The 20,430-nt window shown below is 35.5% G+C and overlaps 1 protein-coding gene across 2 annotated transcripts; it reads right to left on the reverse strand.

Moving 5' to 3' along the window:
* Positions 1-7,571: 7,571 nt before the first annotated feature.
* Positions 7,572-15,131, reverse strand: LOC107630339 (zinc finger protein BRUTUS). Of its 2 annotated transcripts, none has more exons than XM_016333441.3 (14): positions 14,554-15,131; positions 13,802-14,011; positions 12,753-12,947; positions 12,323-12,633; positions 11,918-12,146; positions 11,431-11,599; positions 10,073-11,311; positions 9,814-9,985; positions 9,479-9,700; positions 9,262-9,399; positions 8,668-8,902; positions 8,488-8,547; positions 8,125-8,196; positions 7,572-7,975 (listed from the first exon to the last, which is right to left on the reverse strand). In XM_016333441.3, the coding sequence occupies exons 1-14, from the start codon at positions 14,875-14,877 to the stop codon at positions 7,838-7,840; spliced, it is 3,714 nt and encodes a 1,237-aa protein (XP_016188927.1). In that variant the 5' UTR covers positions 14,878-15,131; the 3' UTR covers positions 7,572-7,837. The 2 variants fall into 2 exon arrangements, with proteins under 2 accessions (XP_016188927.1, XP_088364444.1); XM_088508318.1 differs by having other exon boundaries at positions 13,802-14,276; positions 14,532-15,108.
* Positions 15,132-20,430: the final 5,299 nt, after the last annotated feature.

A 20,430-nucleotide genomic window follows, 5' to 3' on the forward strand; every position in this document is an offset into this window, starting at 1 on the left:
TCAAGTTTGAATTCCCAGCTTCAAATAATCAGGCAGAATATGAAGCCTTGATTGCAGGATTGAAGCTGGCAGAAGAAGTCGGTGCTACGAAGGTAACGATATACAGTGACTCTCAAGTGGTGACCTCCCAAATAAGTGGAGAATATCAGGCAAAAGACCCAAACATGAAGAGATACTTGGAAAAAACTCTGGAGCACCTTGGGCGTTTTGCAGAAACCGAGGTCACGCACATAACTCGAGACCTAAATAGCAGAGCAGACGCCCTATCCAAGTTAGCAAGTACCAAGCCAGGAGGAAATAACAGAAGCCTGATCCAAGAAACCCTCCAGGAACCTTCAGTGGTAAAAGTGGAAGACAAACAAGAAGTCTTTGAAGTGGTCGGATTAAACCTCGGATGGATGAACCCCTTGGTCGAATACCTGAAATTCGACATCCTCCCCAAGGAGGAAAAGGAGGCCAAGAAAATCCGAAGGGAAGCACAACACTATACCTTGGTGAAAAATATTCTCTATCGAAGGGGGATATCAACACCATTGCTAAAATGTGTACCGACCTCAAGAGCCACCGAGGTATTAGAGGAGGTACATAGTGGAATCTGCGGGAACCATCTCGGAGCAAGGTCATTAGCCAGAAAGGTGATCCGAGCTGGATTCTACTGGCCAACCTTGCAGAAAGATGCCACAGACTTTGTGAAAAAGTGCCAACCATGTCAAATGCATGCAAATTTCCACGTGGCCCCCCCAGAGGAGCTCATCAGTATCACTTCCCCATGGCCCTTTGCAAAATGGGGAATGGATTTATTAGGTCCTTTTCCCCAGGCGCCAGGACAAGTCAAATACCTGATAGTGGGAATAGATTATTTCACAAAGTGGATAGAAGCAGAACCATTGGCCACCATCACTGCACAAAGAAGTCGGAGATTCCTCTACAAAAATATCATTACAAGGTATGGGATACCTTACTCCATCACTACAGATAATGGAACCCAGTTCACTGACTCCACCTTTAGAAGCCTGGTAGCCAGTATGAAAATCAAACACCAGTTCACCTCGGTGGAACACCCACAAGCCAATGGGCAAGCCGAAGCAGCCAACAAAGTCATACTGGCAGGACTGAAGAAAAGATTACAAGATGCGAAAGGAGCTTGGGCTGAAGAGCTCCAACAAGTACTATGGGCTTACAGAACAACCCCCAATCCGCCACTGGAGAAACACCCTTCCGACTAGTTTATGGCGTAGAAGCCATGATCCCAATAGAAGTCAATGAGCAAAGCCCAAGAGTGATTTTCCACGACGAGATCGGGAATATACAGGGGCACAAAGAGGAGCTCGACTTGCTCCCTGAAATCCGAGAAGAAGCCCAGATAAGAGAAGCAGCGTTGAAGCAAAGGATGACCGCGAGATACAACAAAAAAGTCATTCGAAGGAGTTTCACCCCAGATGACTTGGTCCTAATCAGAAACGATATTGGAGTCAACAAATCGGGGGAAGGAAAGCTCGCTGCCAATTGGAAAGGACCATACAAGATCAACGAGGTCTTAGGAAAAGGCTATTATAGGGTAACCGACTTCGACGGCAACGAGTTACCAAGATCATGGCATGCTTGTAATATGAAAAGGTACTACAGCTAAAAGCGAACCCTACTCCCTGATGTACTCTTTTCCCAATTTCATGATTTTTTCCCAAAATCAAAGGGTTTTTTCTGAAAAGGGTTTTTAACGAGGCATCATAGTAGGGGCTAAGGGAAAATAAATTATCAAAGGCCCTTAGTAGCAATAAGGTACCTCCTCAATTAATAAAGATCTCTTTCATTTTAAATATCTCTTTTAAATTCCCTTTTTTTTCTCTTTTCTACGAAACGCGCCGATTTAAGCTCGACAAAACGTGAAAATCTCATGAACCGACCTAGATGGTCGTCAGGATAAAACGACGAGGTACAAGTCGGCGTAAAGAGGCTATAGAAGTCGATCATGATAAACTCGGGAGCAGTCCGACTCATAAGTCGGAATGCGAAACCGAGTAAAATTAAAATGAATCGCAAAAGTAGCCTAAGTCACGAAAAACTCAATAAAACAAAATTGAGTACTAGGAATAACAAAAAGAGATAGGAAAAACTAAGAAAAAGTTGTAAGGTTGCCTTGAGGATCAAAGAGATTCAAAAAAGCAGGCAAGCCCCAAAGGAAAGGTTTTTTCCAGAAAAGATCAAAGAGTCAAAAGAACCACGAATAGAAAAGCATGCGCGCATAAGGTAACTCAAAACCCTTATCCAAAAAAAGGGCATTTATTTAAACACTAAATTAAACCCTTATTAAAAAGGGTATCGAAAATATGTTTTGTTTACGGCCTTGAAAGGGCAAAAAATTGTTGCAAACATCAACAAATAAATATAAAAGAGTTTAAAAAGAGGGGCCCACAGGCCGGGCCCCAATAGCCAAATCACTTCTTAGCGAGAGGAGTAGAAGGATCACCACCACCAGGACCAGGAGTTGGAGAGAAAGTCGGAGGAGCGGCAGAAGAACTCGGAGCGTCCTTAGAGCGAGGAGAGGACTCTATGATCCTCTGCCCCCGAGTCTTCAAATCAGACTCAGACTCCACCACGGGGACAGGAGGATCCACGATGGCACCATCAATAACAATCTTATCAGGGTCCAAAGGAGAAAGGTCCAAGTCAGGAGCAATAACTCCGACCTGCTCCTTGAAAATCCTCCAAGCCTCATCAGCACCATCCGCAATAGAGTCCTCCAACTCGGTATAGGCCTTCCGAGCATTCAGCAAATCATTCTTTACAGACACAAGATTAGCAAATAAACTGTTGTAGCTGGCTTGCGCTGCTTTCCTCAAATCCACCTCCATGTTGCATTAGGCTTGCAACTTCTTCTCCTTCTCCCGGAGGCTGTCTCTCTCCTCCTTCAGCTTGGCAACTTCCCCCTCCAACTCCCTCTCATGCTCTTGATATATGCGAAGCCTGCCTTCCAGCTCCTTGACCCTCGAGGTCGTCCCTAAAGAGCTGATAGGAGTCTTCTCAAATATATCTAAGAGTTTGCCACAAACCCCCGCCGTCTTGAGACTCTCCTCAACCACAGTGGTGAGGTAGTGCCGAACAGAAACATCATCCATACTCATACGAGCATGAGGATAAATGTTCTTTCGGACGAACGCAAGAGCGTCCGCCTCACCAGAAGCGCCAGACTCTAAGGTCTTGCGCTTCTTCGGCTCTGGTTCAGGAGTAGGTCGGACAGAAGGGGGTGGCAGAGAGGAAGCAGAGGAAGAAATTACAATAGGTTGAGAGGGAGTCCCAACGTTCCGAGGATGAGGAGGAGGAGAGACAACCGCCCTAGCACCACCAGATCTGGCACGAGACTTCGACTTGGCTTCCTGAACCCTCTGGTAAGACTCTTGAGCGTTTTTCTTTGCCATCTCTGCAAAAACAAATTGGTAGCTAAAAGTCAGACAAGTCGGTAAAAGAAATTGCAAGTCGGAAATAAGTGAGAAACGCAAAAAGCTACCTAGTTGTGCCTGGACAAAGGTCGGAGACCCCTGGAGAAACTTTCTTGTGTCCAAGTATGGGGCCCTCCCCCACACTTCTCGGAGGAACCCCACAATGGCTGCTTCTACCTCATTTAGGTCATCCAGACCATATTTCTCGCAGGGGGAGGCCTCCAGCCAATATAAAGGAAATCGGGGAGAAGAATTATCATCCAGGAAAAAGGGGTGGTGACCCTCTACTGCTTGAACTTTGAAAAAATAGCTTTTAAAATCGTGAAAGGATTCGTCAAAAAGGGTAAAAAGCCTCCGACCTTGTATGGCTCGGAAGGACACCCACTGAAGGGCTTGGTCATATGGAAGAGATAGAAGAAAATCCTCAGAGAAGTCGGGAACTCTAAGGCCTGGCTGATAAATTGGTAAATTTTCAAAAAACCCCAAGAGTTGGGGTGAAGCTGGGTGGGAGCAACCCGGCAATGACGTAACACAGACATTTCAAACTCTGAAAATGGAAGAAAAACGCCCAAACGGGTGACCATACTCTCATACATAAAAAAGAAATGAGGGGCCGCCTCATCGGCCCTCCCGAAGCAAACCCGGTCTTCTGGACCCGGGACTACCAACTCATACTTCGGCTCATCCTCTTCAGAAGTACAAATTCTATGGTGAGTACGAAGGTGGGTGATAAACTCGGTATCGACTGAAGGCTCCTCCCCTAGGACCGTGACATCAACCCACTGAGAAAGAACATCTACGGAAGCCATTTTCTTTTCTTAAAAGGGGTGACAAGAAACCTACAAAAAGAAAAGAAAAATCAACACACGGTCTCTAAAGGGAGGGGGTACGGAACTAAAGCCTACAAACCAGTCTACCTACAAAATAAAGGCACGCAAATAAAAAGCATGTTACAGAAGGAGAAAAAAGCTAACCTTTAAGTCTGAAATCAAGACTGGAGGAAGTAAAAGCCTTCGAAACGCAAGAATGCAGCACGAACGAATGCAAGGGAAATTTGAAAGATCGCAGAAACGAAACAACGAAAGAGAGGGAAAGTAGTTATAAGAACGTTAGGGGCATAATGGTAAAATTGGGGCAATCATTAATGAAGATGCACCGTTACCAAGGCCATTAAATCCCTACGCACACCCCTAACGGACACGACGCTTGATTAGACGTAACTGTCAGAACCGAAAGGTCAAGAAAAATCACGTCGGTTCTTAAACCATCACGTCGGTCTTCTTGCAAATCGGCTACGACCCCGAGTTGAATACTCGAACCCAAATCCTAAAAAGAAATTGGGCTCGAGTAGGAGCACTGTTCATACCCTGGCCCAATAATAAAGGTCCAGGATCCAAGCAGAGAAGCCCAACCCAAAGGGTTGGCCCTCCCCCAGTACCAGCCTTCATCCCCAGAAGTCGGTACTGAACACGACCTGCTCCAAAGAAGTCGGATACGAGGATTAGCTGGCAGATAACACTCATTCGAATGAGTAACTGCCCCTAGAAACTCTCTAACCACTTCATAGGGCCATATCTTAACCTCCCTAAGATATGGGAACGGTTATCCACCTAAAAAGGTGGCACTACTTCAGCGGTGGTTATTGGTTCACCACTATAAATACACTGATACCATTCAGGTATCTCTAAGTTCCAATACTCTCTAACCTGCTCACACTCTTGCTAACTTAGGCATCGGAGTGTCTTTGCAGGTACCACCCCCCATTCTTTCTCACGTACAAGTCGGACGGAGGAACACCGAGTACCAGGTCCACTCGAAAGCCACCTCCTTCATACGTTTGGGCCAACCAACGCCATCCAGCCCATTAATCTCCGGTTACCCATCGTAACAATCTTTTTTTTTTCAAAAAAAATCTTTTAAAAAAAATATAAATTACAATTTCTAAAACATGATATTCTTTTATTTTTAATATTTTTACTTTTATTATTAAAAATTTGACAAACACACTAAAAAAAAAAGTCTCAAAATAACGACGTCGAAACAAACACTTAATCATTATTGCTCATTGTGCTTTCAGAACATATACGAGAGTGCGATAAGATAGACCACTGGTGAGAGCGGGGTCAGAGTGTGACCGTGAGGTAGCCGGTGATGTCGGCCGTAGTTATAAGGGGAAGAGTGATGGGGTTTTGTGTCCGGTGCAAAGTAGGGGTGGCAACGGGTGGGTAGGGACGGGTTTTTGTTCTACCCGATAGGGACGGGTTTTTGTTCTACCCGATCTCGTCCAACCGTACAACAATTCGCATAAAATTCGCCCTGCTTCTATCTGCAGGTAGTAAAACGTTAAACTCTAATCCGTCTCTGTGGGTACTCTATCCGTCTCTATAATTATTAAAATCCAATAAATAAAATTAAATTTCAAAATTTATATAACCATTATCACATACATAACATAAATTAAATTAAAAATTTAAATATAAATATATGATACAATATTATTAATCATTTATTAATTATTTTTAATATATTATACATATTATATATTAAAATTATATATATTGGAGCCGATAGGCAAGTAATACTTAAACCTGACCCGTCCCGCCCTTCCTAAGAACCCACCCCGCTAAAAATCCGTCCCGATCAAATAGGGGCAGGGTGGGTTGGGTTCCATGGTGTTGCCATCCCTAGTGCAAAAGAGGGGGATTGTAAGGTTCTGAGCGATGTTCCTTCGGGTTATGCAACTAAATCTCGAGTTCCTTTCCGTGACAAGGTATTAGGCATTTTTTCGCCTCAACCTATGCCCAAAGATCCGTCGTTGCTAGGAGAACGCCTTGCTCAAGTGATAGGTAAGCAAGGAGATAAGGAGCGGACAAATGTGATTTTCTCTAAAAAAGAGTGACCCTTATGGCACCCTACAAAGATGCTACAGTGATCAAGGTTTTGGGTAAGCATCTGAGTTACACTGCCATTATTAGTAGGTTGAAATCAATTTGGAGTAGTGTCTTTCCCAATTCTAGTAGAGTTGGCTTTGGTTGTCTTGCGCGATCATGAAGGGAACTGGGTGGTTGGAAGCGCTGGAATGGTCCCGGAAATAAGTGTGCTTCATTGTGAACTCTGGGCGATATGGTTTGATTTAGTGATGAGTTTGGAACATGGTGCTAATTCCATTGTGTGTGAAACAAACTCGGCTGAAGTTTTTTCTTTGGTGACTTGCTGAAATATTCCGGCACAACATGAAGAGCATGCTCTTCTTGACAAGGTGTTTGACCTGAAGAATTGCAACTGACTCTCTCTTGGCTTCTCTATTATTCACCGTGATCCCAACAAAATTGTAGACACTATGGCTAAATTTGGACCTCAAAGTAATTGTGATCAGAGGACTTGACTTCAACTTCCTGAGACTTAGTTGCACCTATTGCAACGTGATTTAGCTTAGGCTATTCGTTTCTCCTTTTCTTTATTTTTATTTCAGCACCAAAAATAGACATGCCATTTGAATTTATATATTGAAATTGATTTAAAAAATGTGGTGACGCATAGTAGGACATGTAAGCATTGCAAATACGTGGGTGTGCAGGTGAATGCCGCAATGTAGTTTTTATTTTTCAATTAGTCAATTGTGATGAACTTGAGAGTATTTATTTAAGAGGCAATGACACGAATATCTGCTAAATGAAGAATCATTTAGGAGCCAGGTTGATCGGAAGCTAATAAGATTAAGATGCTGAAGCGATGGCTCGTGCTCACACCGAGTTGGAAGTGAAACACACGAGACCAGACACTTTGCCGTTGCCATGGCTCGCTTTAAACTCGTTTTATGAATACAAACACCTCTGGAAAAAAAAAATCCTCAAAATGGAGGCCCTAATGTTCTTGGGATTATGTGGAAATTTCGTAGCAACAACAGTTCTGACTTCTGAGCCACCAACTCAACGATTGAGTGGACCACCCATGGTGCCACCACCTATTTTTGCACACTTCAACTCTCAGTAGAAAGAGAGACAAACAGGATGGGTTAGATCAAATTTTGAAGAAATATTTTTAATATCACAATGCGCGCCTACTAGTCAAGGAAGTTGGATAAGAATTCCTTAGCGTGATTAGAGCGCCGTTAATGATAAAGAGAAACGAGGATGGATGGAATGCAAGAATTTACATTGCAGAATGAACATGATCTGTACACAGCGCTACATGATTAACTAATTAGGTGCTTCTATCTCTACTCTATAGACTCTAGCTTACGACAGCTCATAAAAGGCAAGAGTAAAATCTAAAATGTCTGCAGGGAAGTGACTCAGATTATGTATAAGACCAAACGATAACCAGGTTGGTTCCTGGTTTTAGGGAAAATTTGGTTTGGCTATACAAATATTTACAAACTCGCCGTCAAAATCAGCACACTAAGAGTAAGAGCAGCTGGAATTTGATTCCTCACCCTTAATAACCCGGGTATTGTAAGAGCCACAAAATCCACATTTGTGGTATAACCAATGGAAGCGTGAAGTGCCCTTTTTGTCACAGTCATGGCAGAGTATGTCCTGCATTGCCATTACAAAACTTAGTTAACTTACAATATACTTAAAAATTATTTGCTGGTGAACTTCAATACCACACTGCTTTCTTCCGTAGAATCCACATTAACTTTGGAGAGGAATGAAGTGAAGAGTAACAAGAAAAAAGTGTTCACCTGACACCGGTCCTTATACTCTTCAGGAAGCTCCTCAGTAGCCAATAATGCGTCAAGCATGCCAAAATAAACCTGGGTAGACGGAGAAACAGCTAAGCATGGCTTATCCTTAATAGTTCCAAACCCAATACCCTTCAACGAGTACAACTGAGACCCCCACAAATGGTTGATATGGTAATCAAAATTTGGATTTGTTAATTTAGAAAAGGAAATAATATTAGCATAGATTTGTTATAACTTGGTGATACCTTCCAGGATTTACATTGTTCAAGCTTAGCAAAAATGAGAGTTTAATTTAACTAAATTATGCAGAAAACTTCGATGAATGCAAAAGATATATTAAATTGAAGAAAATCTTCTTACCGCCATATCTCCCAATGACTTGCTGCAGATAGGACATGTGTAGTGACTACAAGTGTATGCCTAACATATTATAACGAAGTATAAGATTGAATCCACAAATCTTTGAGATATTTTATATAATTTCCCCCCTTTTGTTTAGGGAGGGAACTAAAGACTCTATAATAGGCATGTTAAACAGACCTGAAAGCAAGCAGAATGCATATAATGGCCACAAGGCAGAGCTCTAACTGGAGCACTTGACGTGAATAAATCATCACAACAAATTGGGCAATTCATTTCTAAGCCTTTTTCCAGGCACTTATGTGATTGTGATCTTATGCCCAAGCAGCAATTGCATTTCATGCAATGGAAATAATCAATCCCAAGCCCTCGTCCGACACGGCATATGTTGCAAAATGGGCAATGATATACATTCCTGAAAATGAATGATCCAATAAATAAATAACAACTTTAGGTAAATAAGTATAAATATGTTCATTTCTTTGTGATAGTACCGAAATAATTAAATTTATGTTTTTCGAAATATTGATATATCCTCGGATTATCCCTCCCTTTTCAGGAGAAGAGGTGATTTTGTCTCGGGAAATCTGTTCTCTGAAACCTCCACAAGTCAAATTGCTTATCCTGTAACTTTTGCCACTAAAACACTAATAAATTGTAAACTCCAAGCAACAAATTGGCCCATGGCATTTATTCTGATTCCGCACATATGGGAAACAAAATAGAAATTTTAATTCTAAAGATTTTGGATTTAAAGTAAGAACAAAAAATTACCTTTCATCATCAAAAAATTTGCATATGTTGCAATAGTATTTTGCCATTGAAAGTTCGTTACATGAAGGTGTCATGCATTTAGGCCCTATCGGCTGTATATTCAGGCAGCGCATACACATCATTTCTGATGTTGCTTTTCTGCAATAATCAAGCAGATGGTTAGATGTATGTACTACCAGTCTACCATAAAGTAAAAAAAATCCTATCAGAAAATTACCTATCCATTGAGTGATCGCTCACATTGTCATGACAAAATCTGCAAGTAACTAACTTGCCACAACATGCAGCTCGTAGCTTACAATTTCTCTTATAGTGCTCACACCCATACACATGTTTATCAGGGTTCCGAAATGATGGTGACTGCCCTTCTATTTGTTCACCATTAGATGCTACTTCAGTTATGGCTTTCAGTGATTTCTGCTGAGCAGCTATCCAACGACTACAGTACACAAATAGCTAATCAGTGAGTGTATGTTCATGAGGAAAATGCAAGGTGCTATAAATAAAGCTAGGTTTAAATAAAACCAGAGAATTATGCTCATTTATACAGACCTTGTCATCAGATTCTGCACAAGGTATGCCTTTCTCCTTGGATCAAGAGTTGAATCACGATAAACCTTTCGGATCTCTGACTCAAGTTCATTCTGGTTCATCCGGAATATGTCTTTCCAACCAGGCTTGAACATTTGATCATTATGGTCCAAGCTTTCTTGATATTCAGCACCTAAGAATGAACGATACCAATCTATAATATTAATATCTATCATACAATTTCCATAAAACATGGAAGAAACTAAAGCTAAATATAAACCTCTTCGAGAAGTGTTATGATCTGATGATTCTATCTGTGTTATAGGTGCTGGACTATCTTTCCAGCATTCAGTGAGCCATTCATTGAACATAGTGTTTTTAGTTGCCTGCTTCCATGTGTCCATCATTTTGTTCTGTTCATCATGAGTAAGCGCGGAAGTTACCCATGGCAACATTGATTGGAGAACTTCAGCTCCAGTTGTTCCAATTATCCGTCCCACTATCTTGTCCTGTTCTTCTACAGTGAAATGTTTCCCAAATAATGGCCACAGTTCACACTCCTCCCTGAAAAGATGATGATCCAGAGTAACCCTTATGGATTTGCACATTCCTTGAAGCTTAGTCGCGAGTTCATTATACTTTTTAATATTCTCACTACCCTTGGAATCAGATGTTCTAAAATTACTTTCACTTAAGTTCTCTGGCATATGGTTCATCTGCAAGGCTTCGTGAAGCATAGAAAGCTCAGAAAGAACGCAGGAAATATCCTCAAATAATTGTTCTTCCTGCTTATGGTCCAGCATGTATGAATGACTCACATTATGAAGTGCCTCTTTTGACTCCAATGCTGGAAATACTATATCATCTTCTGCATTACTATGAGCTCTATATAAGCCCCATAAAAGACGAAATCTTCCACTAAATTGCCGAAGAACTATCTCATCACCATTACTCAGCTTTCCAGATTCAACATCTAGATACTCCAAGTCTTTTCGTATAGCTTTGTGGAAACTAAATATGGTATCAATTGGTCTTTGTGCAGATCCAACATCAGATGAGCTGCTTTCTGTTTCCCATACAAAAAGACTGGAATTAAGAGATGGGGCAGAAGAGTTGAAAGACAAGGACCGCAAGGACTTGGCTGTAGAAATAGAACTCAGCCCCAAATTGTTACTGTTTACTCCTAAACCTGGCACACAACAAGACCGAGTAGCAAAACATTGTTTTTGGACATTTTCAGTCTCTGGATTTTCAGTGATATCTCCATTGTTGTGGGTTTCTAATAAGTTTCGCTTGAATGACTTTCTGTTCCCATCTGATTTGTCTAATACTAAACAATCTCTTACAGATGATGCGGAAGCACAAGCGCAGGATGGCCAAGCAATGTTTTCTTCAATATCAGAAAGTCTTTGAACAGGACAGCAACCTGACGCACCAGAAGACAAACATAGACCTTCAATACGAGCCTTGCAAGCCCACCCAGAGAAGAGTGTAACTATAGCAGAATCCATTTCTGGAGCTGAAACAGATAGGGATATTGTCAGATATAGAAATTTGTTTTTGGATGAAAAATTATCGGATGAAATTGTGAAATTTCATTTCTTTAAGCAGGCAAATATATTAAAATAGACATATAACCTGCCAACTGCATGTTTCTCAGAAACATCTTTGTTTCTTCTGCAGTTAATGATCCTACCAACCATGGAAGGACGCGCTCAATCAATTTCAGAGGCATCATGCACAAGCTTTGATACAGAAGTTCGCATTGCCTTTTAAAGCTAAAGTGCTTTCTTGCAAGTGGAAGGACCTACAGAATAGATCAATTAAGCGCATTTAATGTTCCTTGAAAAGTAACTTGTGTTGCAACTATCTTGTCAAAATCACAGAATAAAATTTAATTATGCACTATGAAACAAAAACTCAGTGTCACACTTATGATAAAATTCGGTTAATTAACTGATAGATACGAGAATTGGCCATATTTATCAACTTTGAACATATGATACATATCCCACAAACCAAATATATCAATCTTTATGTTGCCGAATAAAATCAAATTTGCTAACTAATTCCAAATTTCCAACAAACACCTCCAAACATTATCACATAAACATTTATGACTCACCTGAACTTCTTCATTATGGAAATGTCTCTCTATGGTTTCCATTATATGATCAGCATGTGAGCATAACTTTGAAAAGAATTCAACTTCTGAATTAGATGTTGCTCCTTCACTTTGAATACCTTCAATCAAACACCGGAAGTCATTAAACTGGCTTTCTTCTTCAGCATGCTCCTGAAAAAATGACAATTCTCCATCTACTGCTGGAAAAATAACTTTGTCCTCAGCAATACTGCATTCCCAGTAATAAATAATCAATATCTCAGACATGGAAGGTTGTCTTTACTATTCATATAACATCAGATTTACAATACTATAAGTTTGCAGAAAAAATACATACAGTACCATGAATCAAGTATGGAAATTTTTAAAAGAAATATAATTGGGTAAGCTACACTAAAGTGATACCTATGAAATATACAAACTTCGGCAATGAACTGCAATCTTTGATTAAAAGAGGATAGATTTGTAAAATCCCCTGAACATTGTATCTTTCTGGTCTCCACTGCTATCTCACTTAGCTCTTTTCTAATTGCATTATGCCAGAGCAATATTTCATCTATAGGATGTGTTCCAATGGCATCAGAGTCATCCAGGGTAGATCCAGAATATTTCCGTTTTCCAGTTGATGGGCTACTACTAGATTGAACTTGAGAATGTTTTACACAACTGTCAACTGTGTTAACACTGCTTCTCCCTTCCATCCACTTGAAAATAACCTTCAATAAGCAAGAATTGTATATATTATAATCACATATCAGCTTCAACCCATAAAGCAACATTAACAAGAAAAGGAATCAGCAATGCATTATACAAAATTTAAAATTTAAAACCACACCTTTTGAAGAAGCTTTTCCTCTGGCACTATCTTGATTAAGCAATTCTGCAAATCCAGTCGTTCATCAGGTGATATGGATCTTGAAAGCCATGGAAGAAATTCTGTCATCATGTTCACGGGAATACTGCAAAGAAACTGCCAAACTAAAGATGCCTGCTCCTCGAGAGAGAACTTCTCAATAAGCAAAGGAAATACCTGATATCACCCAAGAAAAGGGGGAAAATTAAATTCAGACACATCCAAAAGGATTTCTACTTACTCAGTTTTACAAATTCCCCTTGCATTGGAATATACGTGAATTCTTAATTCAATTTCTTCCTGAAATCAACTTTAGCTGTAAGTTTTATAGAAAATACTTCTTACCAGACCAAATGTTAACAGCTTAAAGATTTTTGGATACAAGTAATGTACAAAGTTAATAAGTAAATTTGGCTTTAGTCATATTTACTAATATCACATTAAAGGTTCAATAATTTGAATGTGTTGATGTTAGTCGATGGCACCATATCACTCTGAGCCCCAAACTTAAGGGTACTATCATCCCATTTGGCCAGCTATTTAATACAACAAGCCCTAAACCCCACGCTATGCCCAGAACCAACGCGAGTCCAAACAAGGGATGGGCACAAAAAATTTCCTGTATTGGGTCATTTCTACTGGACAAGTGAAGTAAATAATTTTTAAAACCAAAAATAAAAACACATATATGGCTTTAGTGTCCTAGAATTTATTAAACCTCTCATCATAAGATTAATTTGGCTCTAAGTTGCACCACATTGGCCAATTTGGCATCCTCCCACATTCCAAGATTTAAGAATAGTATTTAAATTCCTTTTAGAATAAGGAGTATCCCTTATTCTCTAATCTCTTTGTAGCCTGTCATTTTCTCATCATTTTAATGAATGTCTTGTTTAATCAAGAAGTAACATTAGTACCTTTAGGATGAAGAATGTCAAAAAGTAAGTCCATTTTGCTATTGCCTTAATCTGGATTTATCTTATAAGGTCCAATTGGAAATTCAAGGTAAGGACTAGTAAACAAACTTATACCTGCTCCTCTTCCTTTGCCATGTGTTGACTAACTGACGTCTGCAAAGCTCCTGTGCAGGATGCTAACTCTCTAGCAAAACTTTCATCGTTGTGGGTGGAAGAATTTAGCAGCTCAAATAGATGATCAAAAAGATTGTTTTCACCTTTGTGTTCAAGAGAATATGTCTTTGCAACATTCTTCACACGTATATCAAGGGCTGGAAAAATCACCTATATTCCAGAATAATATATTTCACTCAGAATGTTCAAAAGCTTTAACCATAGCCGAACAGGATTGATGCAGACAAATTAACAGAATAATCTTTGCCAAAAGTATGAAGGTGTCAAGTAAAGCAATAACAGAAGATTAAGAAATTGCTAAACAACACCGGTTTCTTTTTCCTCCTACTAAGTCTTTCCAAGAGCAATAATAGAAGATTAAGGAGAAACACGGCAACAAATCAAGCGATTTCGGACATGAAAAACTAGAAAGGCGCTCCTCCTGTTATCATAAATATTGAAGCTAGTTATCATACCAGTAGAAATGAGCTTTCGTTGAGCTAGACCAAAGTTTGACCTAAATATATGAAGAGGAAATGGCAGAGAGACAGAGAACACACAAACAAGAGCACCATTTGGATTCTGTATCGAAAAATGTAATCAGCTATAAAACTTAATTTTCTACACCATTTCTATCTGCAAGGGAAATTCAAAGACACAGTCCAAAAACGAAAAAACTCCAAAAAAAAACAAAGCGGAGGCAAGATTTGCACCTCGTCTTCGGCATTGGAGTGGTGCCTGTACATGGAGCTGAGGAAATGGTAGCGCTGGGAGAGAGGCTGGATATCGGAGGAGTTGCCGGTGGCGAATGCCATGGCGAGACGGTGCAGCGCGTCTAGCTCGTTCCGAATCGCCTTGTGGAAGAACAAGAAAATCAAAATGGGCGAGTCTACCAGCTTAGAGCACTTGACGCTGCCACTGAGCGCCGTCGAGGAGGAAGTGGAGGACGAATCAACCTTGTCGATGGAATTGGAGAGCACCGCCAGTCCTCCGCCTCCATCCAAGTGCTTCAGCCCCGCCGAAAACGGCGTCGTCATGTGTTATTTTCCCTTTCGTTATTCCTTTGAGAATTCTGTTCTGTTGGAGCTTATTTATTTTGCGGGGAAGATTGGCGTGCAGTGTGTGTGACACATGAAAGGGAAGGGAACGCGAGAGAGAAAGAGGGTGTTTATGGAGGGAGAGGTTGTTAGTTTGTTGTGGTTGTGTCTTGTGTGTGAAACTAAAAATGTAAATGATGGTGGGAGCGACCAGGAGAAGGCGGGGTTCATGCCGATAAGGGGAGGAGTGTCTGGCTGTCTGTGATATACCACTGCCACTGCGACCGAGAGGCCAACCCAATGTTCGTGGGTCCCACGCCACGTCACATCCATTTGCCACGCTGGACATTTCATCACCTCCCTCGTATTTTATATTTATTATTAATTAAAAAATTCTCAATTAATTCCTACTTTCATCTGTGCACTTAAGAAATTAATTTACGTCGTAATATTAATATGCTAACAAAAAATGTCAGAGAATTATCCATTAGTTAATAATATTTAAAAATGTGATTTAAAAATATATTATTAAATTAATAATTAAAAATAATAAATTATATCAGTTTTTTAAATATTTTTTTATATTAGAATTTACATGATAATTGTTTATTGGTTTAAAAGTTAAAACTCAAACTTATAAATTTTTTTTGAATAATATTTATAATAAAATTAGGCGTCCAAGCGTATATGAAATTTTCAATTAAATTATTACTTGCTCTTTTTTTTTTTGTATGTATGTAGTAGTTTCTGGTTTTTTCTTTTGTTGCTGCCTTTTTTTTTTCTCTTTTTTTTCGTTCATTTTTATTATCGGTGCTATCTTTTTTCTTGTGTTTTTTTCTCAATGTTATTGTCATTATTTTGTTGCTCTTGCAACTCTTCTTGTTATTGTAATTTTTTTCCTCCTCGTTCTCCTTTATTATTATCATTATCATCTTTATTTTCTATTTTTCTTATAAATATTTAAAATTTTAGAATACAAAAATTTTAATGCACATTACATAAATTTCGGTACACAATATAAAAATTTTAATATACAATACAAAATTTTTTAAAAGACTACATGTTCAAAATATTTACACTCAACTAATAAAATACACATATCACATCAATTTTGGTGTATAATATAAGAATTTTGGTGGATAGCACAGAAATTTTGATATGTAACACAAAAAATTTTGAAAAATCACATAACCAGAATATTAATTTACCTAACTAACAAAATACATTTATAGCAAAAATTTATGTACTATATATAAAAATTTTGATATTATATATAAATATTTATGTATTATGTACGAAAATTTTTATACTATATATATCAATAAATTTATATTATATATAAAAATTTTTATGTTAGGGGTAACCACCAAAAATATCCCTAAATTATTTGAACGCGGACAAAAATACACTCGAATTTTACTATCGACAAAAATATCTATAAATAATTTAAAAACACAACAAAAATATCTAACAGTAAATATATATTTTCAAAAAATACCTTAGAGATTGAATTTTGATGTAATTTTTTGCAAAAATAATTATAAAAATAAGATATTATTATACTTAAAATTTGGTAATTTTTCGTTTAGTATATATTTTCTTATAATTTTTTTATATTTTTAAAAAATCATAAAACAATGTATACTTAACAAAAAATCACCATTAAGAATAATAATATCTCATTTTTCTAATCATACTTACAAAAAGTCGCATCAAAATTCATTCTCTAATGTATTTTTTGAGAAATACTTATTTAATGTTAGTTTTTTTTTTTTTTTTGCAAGATTATCTAACATTAAATATGTATTTCTCAAAAAATACATTAGAGATTGAATTTTGATATAATTTTTTGTAAGTATGATTAAAAAATAAAATATTATTATCCTTAAAATTTGGTAATTTTTCATTAAGTATATATATTTTTTTGTAATTTTTTTGTTAACAACTAATAATACTTTTAAAAAATCACAAAAAATATATACTTAAAAAAAATACCAAATTTTAAAAATAATAATATCTCATTTTTTTAATTATGTTTGCAAAAAATTACATCAAAATTCAATTTTTAAGGCATTTTTTAAAAATATATATTTACTATTGGATATTTTTATCGTATTTTTAAATTATTTAAAAAAAATTGTGTTAATAATAAAATTCAAATGTATTTTTATCAATGTTTGAATAATTTAAAAATATTTTTGGTTGTTAACCCTTTATGTTATATTAATAAATTTTTATTGTCTCTAACAAAAAATTTTATGATACAGAAAGAACAGAAAGAAAAATGTATATCAACTTAATATATGTGCACAAAATTTTTTTAAAATTTATATCAACTTAATTAAATTTAATCATAAAAATACTTGTAAACGTAGTATCACCTTAATATTTACGCCAGCGAGAATGGTGACCATACACACAGTGCTAGTGGCGAAGTCTATAACGAAACGTAACCTTATAAGAAGAGAAAAATAAAAGGCTAGGGTTTGAAAGGTTCTTTGAAGAGCTGAATGATGATAGACTTTAGGAATGTTTCTTTCATGGTCAAAAACATGAGGTTTGAAATGATGATAAATGCTAGAAGACAAATGAAGATGTATGAAATAAAGTAAAGTACATTTCAATAAAAATGAAATATCACTTCCAAATTATATTCGATTAAGGAAATGGATATATCGAAAATCTCATAAGTTTGGTTTCTTAATTACGTTATATTTAAAAAAAAACTATTTAAAAGAGAATAAAAATAATTTAAATTAATTTAAAATAATTTATTGTGTATTTATTTATTATTGTTTAAATAGATATATAATATTAAATATAATAAAAATATATAATTATAAATAATACATATATAAAATTATAAATATTAAATTAAATAAAATAATTTTAAATTATTATTTTCCTAACCTTCCTGTGTTTTTAACCAAATTGAGGTGTAACCTAAGTAAGTATATAATTGTGTAAGCTAAGCTTTTAGATGACTTCCAGCAGAAAAAAAGATCATCATATTCCTGGGGTTGTGTATATATATATTCTGAAATGTATCCTATATTGTTGGCTTGACATTCTTAGTATCCGAATCGTTTCAATCTTGGTGGGATCTTGCATTCATGGTACGGACTGTGGAAAACACATTTGTTAGGCTTTAGAATCCACAGAGAAGGGGAAAAAAACTTTTGTTTTTAAAAAAAAATTATTAGAGAACTATCAAAATTTATTATTTTTTATTATCAATTAGTCATTAATAATGTTTAAAAATATAAAAATAAAATATGTCGTTGAACTAGATTAAGGATTTGGATTGACTTTAAAAAAATATGTTTTTTTTAAAAAATCTTTTTTTAACCAATAAAAATTATTTCACATTTAGATAAGTCTTTTAAAAAGAGTTTTTAAGTATTAAAAACGTTTTTTAGTTTTGTTTTTTTTTAAAGCAAAGTATTACTAACTTTAGAAAAAAGTAAATAATTTATATTTATTTTAATAAAAAATTTTTTAAAAGACGTATCTAAATAAATTTTAAATTATATAAAATATTTTATTTAAAAAAATTACATTTTTTACTAAAAAAAATCAGTCCAAGTTAATACTAAAAAATTAAATTAATAATTAATTAATAACAAAAAATAATAAATTCTAATACACTTAACATTTTTTATAGGGCTTAGTTTAATTTAATAGCACATAACTTAAAATAGCTCTATAAAGAATATTACTTTTGGATACAATTGATCAAGAAATGATCCCACGAAGACATGGTTAATAATTAACCTATGTGTTTGTTGGTGGGAAGTCAGGATCAGGTTGTTAGTTTTAGGGGAAAACAGCAGCATAAATACAAAGAAATAAAGGGCACAAGGAGACACGAGAAAAAAGTGTGGCTTATATAGGTTGGCATTTGAAAGAGGCATGTCAACCCTCTCTTCCCTTTGGATAACACATGCCTCCTTAAATAACTCCTTAATTAATTTCTACTTTCATAACTGCCACATGTTACGAAGAGAATTAGAGAAAAGTAGTACTTTGTTAACAAAATAGAGATGAAAAAAAAAAAAAAGAGAAATTCCTTGGTGTTTTTTAGAGCAAAATTAGTAATTTGTTCTATTCTTTTCGATATTTGTCATAGTATAATAAGTTTTTATATTATTTTAAATAAACAAAATTTTTAAAATTTAAAAAGTAAGTAACTATAGTAAATAATATAAAGACAAATTATTATTCTTAAGTGTAATCAATGAAAACAGAGCAAATAATTAATTTTGCTCTCAAAATATCCTAAGAATTTTTGAAAAACAAAGTATTTCTTTCTACTTTTATTCTATCAACAAATTTATCTGAAATTTCTATATATCTTTTTCAAATAAAATTAACTAGTATTTTTTAAATAAAAAAATTATATGTAATTCAGTATCATAGTTAATTAGTATATTTTTTTATACGAATTTAAAATTTTTATTTTATTTTAAATAACAAATCGGATCCTTCAATTTTCATAGTGCATAAATTAGAAGGTTCGATTTGTGGTGAAATGATTTTTTTTTCTCTTTTAAATAAATCGAAGAGTCCGATTTGTATGTTTAAAATTTTTTCAACACTAAAATATAAATTTGACTTTCAAATTTGTAAATTTTTTTAAAAAAATTGCATCAAAAAAATAAAAATAAAAAACTACAAATCTGACTTTTAAATTTATGACATCTACACAAAAAAAATGCATTAACATTTTACATTATTTAAAAACACCACCAAAATTTTAATAATAAAAATAAGGAAAAATATAGGGTACCAACATATTATCTATTAATTTATTGTCAATAATAATTAATTATTATATTTTAAACATATATATATAAAGAGACACATCCAAAAAATATATTTATAAAGACACTTTCATTAAACATCATCATAAAAAAGACATTTTTATTAGACACATTTACAAAAACACTTCTATTAAATACAGTTATAAATAAGAGTTGGCAGAAGTGGACAGAATACTGTAACCTAGCGAGATTGTAAAAATAAAAAGCGCCTTTAGGAGGGTAACATGATTTATATTTCAGCGATAGTAACTACTAAGGGTGTGTTTGGAAAACTCGTTGGAAGAGAAGAAGCACGTTTAGACTACCAAAACTAACGTTTACAAGAAGCAACTATTTTTAGCTTCTGCGTTTTCCTAACGAGCTTTTAGCCATGGATATTAACCATTTATTTATCTTTTACCAACTTTATCCTTCATATATGTTATTATATTATTTATAAAATTCTTATTATTTCTATTTATATGAGCTCTATTTTTTTATTATTTATTATTTTTATTTTTTTTAATTATTTGTTTGATATTATACACTTTTATAATTGTGATTTTTGTGTATTATGTTTGTTATTATCTTTTTATAATATGATTTATTGATTCTATTAGGTAAAGTAAATTAAAAAAAAATTAACTATAAATAATAATAATAATAATAATAATAGTAAAAAATTATAGCATACTAAAAAAGAGTACTAAAAATACTAAAAATATACTATATAAAAAGATCATAAAAAATT

This window comes from Arachis ipaensis, chromosome B3 (assembly GCF_059453495.1).
Source record: "Arachis ipaensis isolate K30076 ecotype BB chromosome B3, ASM5945349v1, whole genome shotgun sequence".
Lineage (NCBI taxonomy): Eukaryota > Viridiplantae > Streptophyta > Magnoliopsida > Fabales > Fabaceae > Arachis > Arachis ipaensis.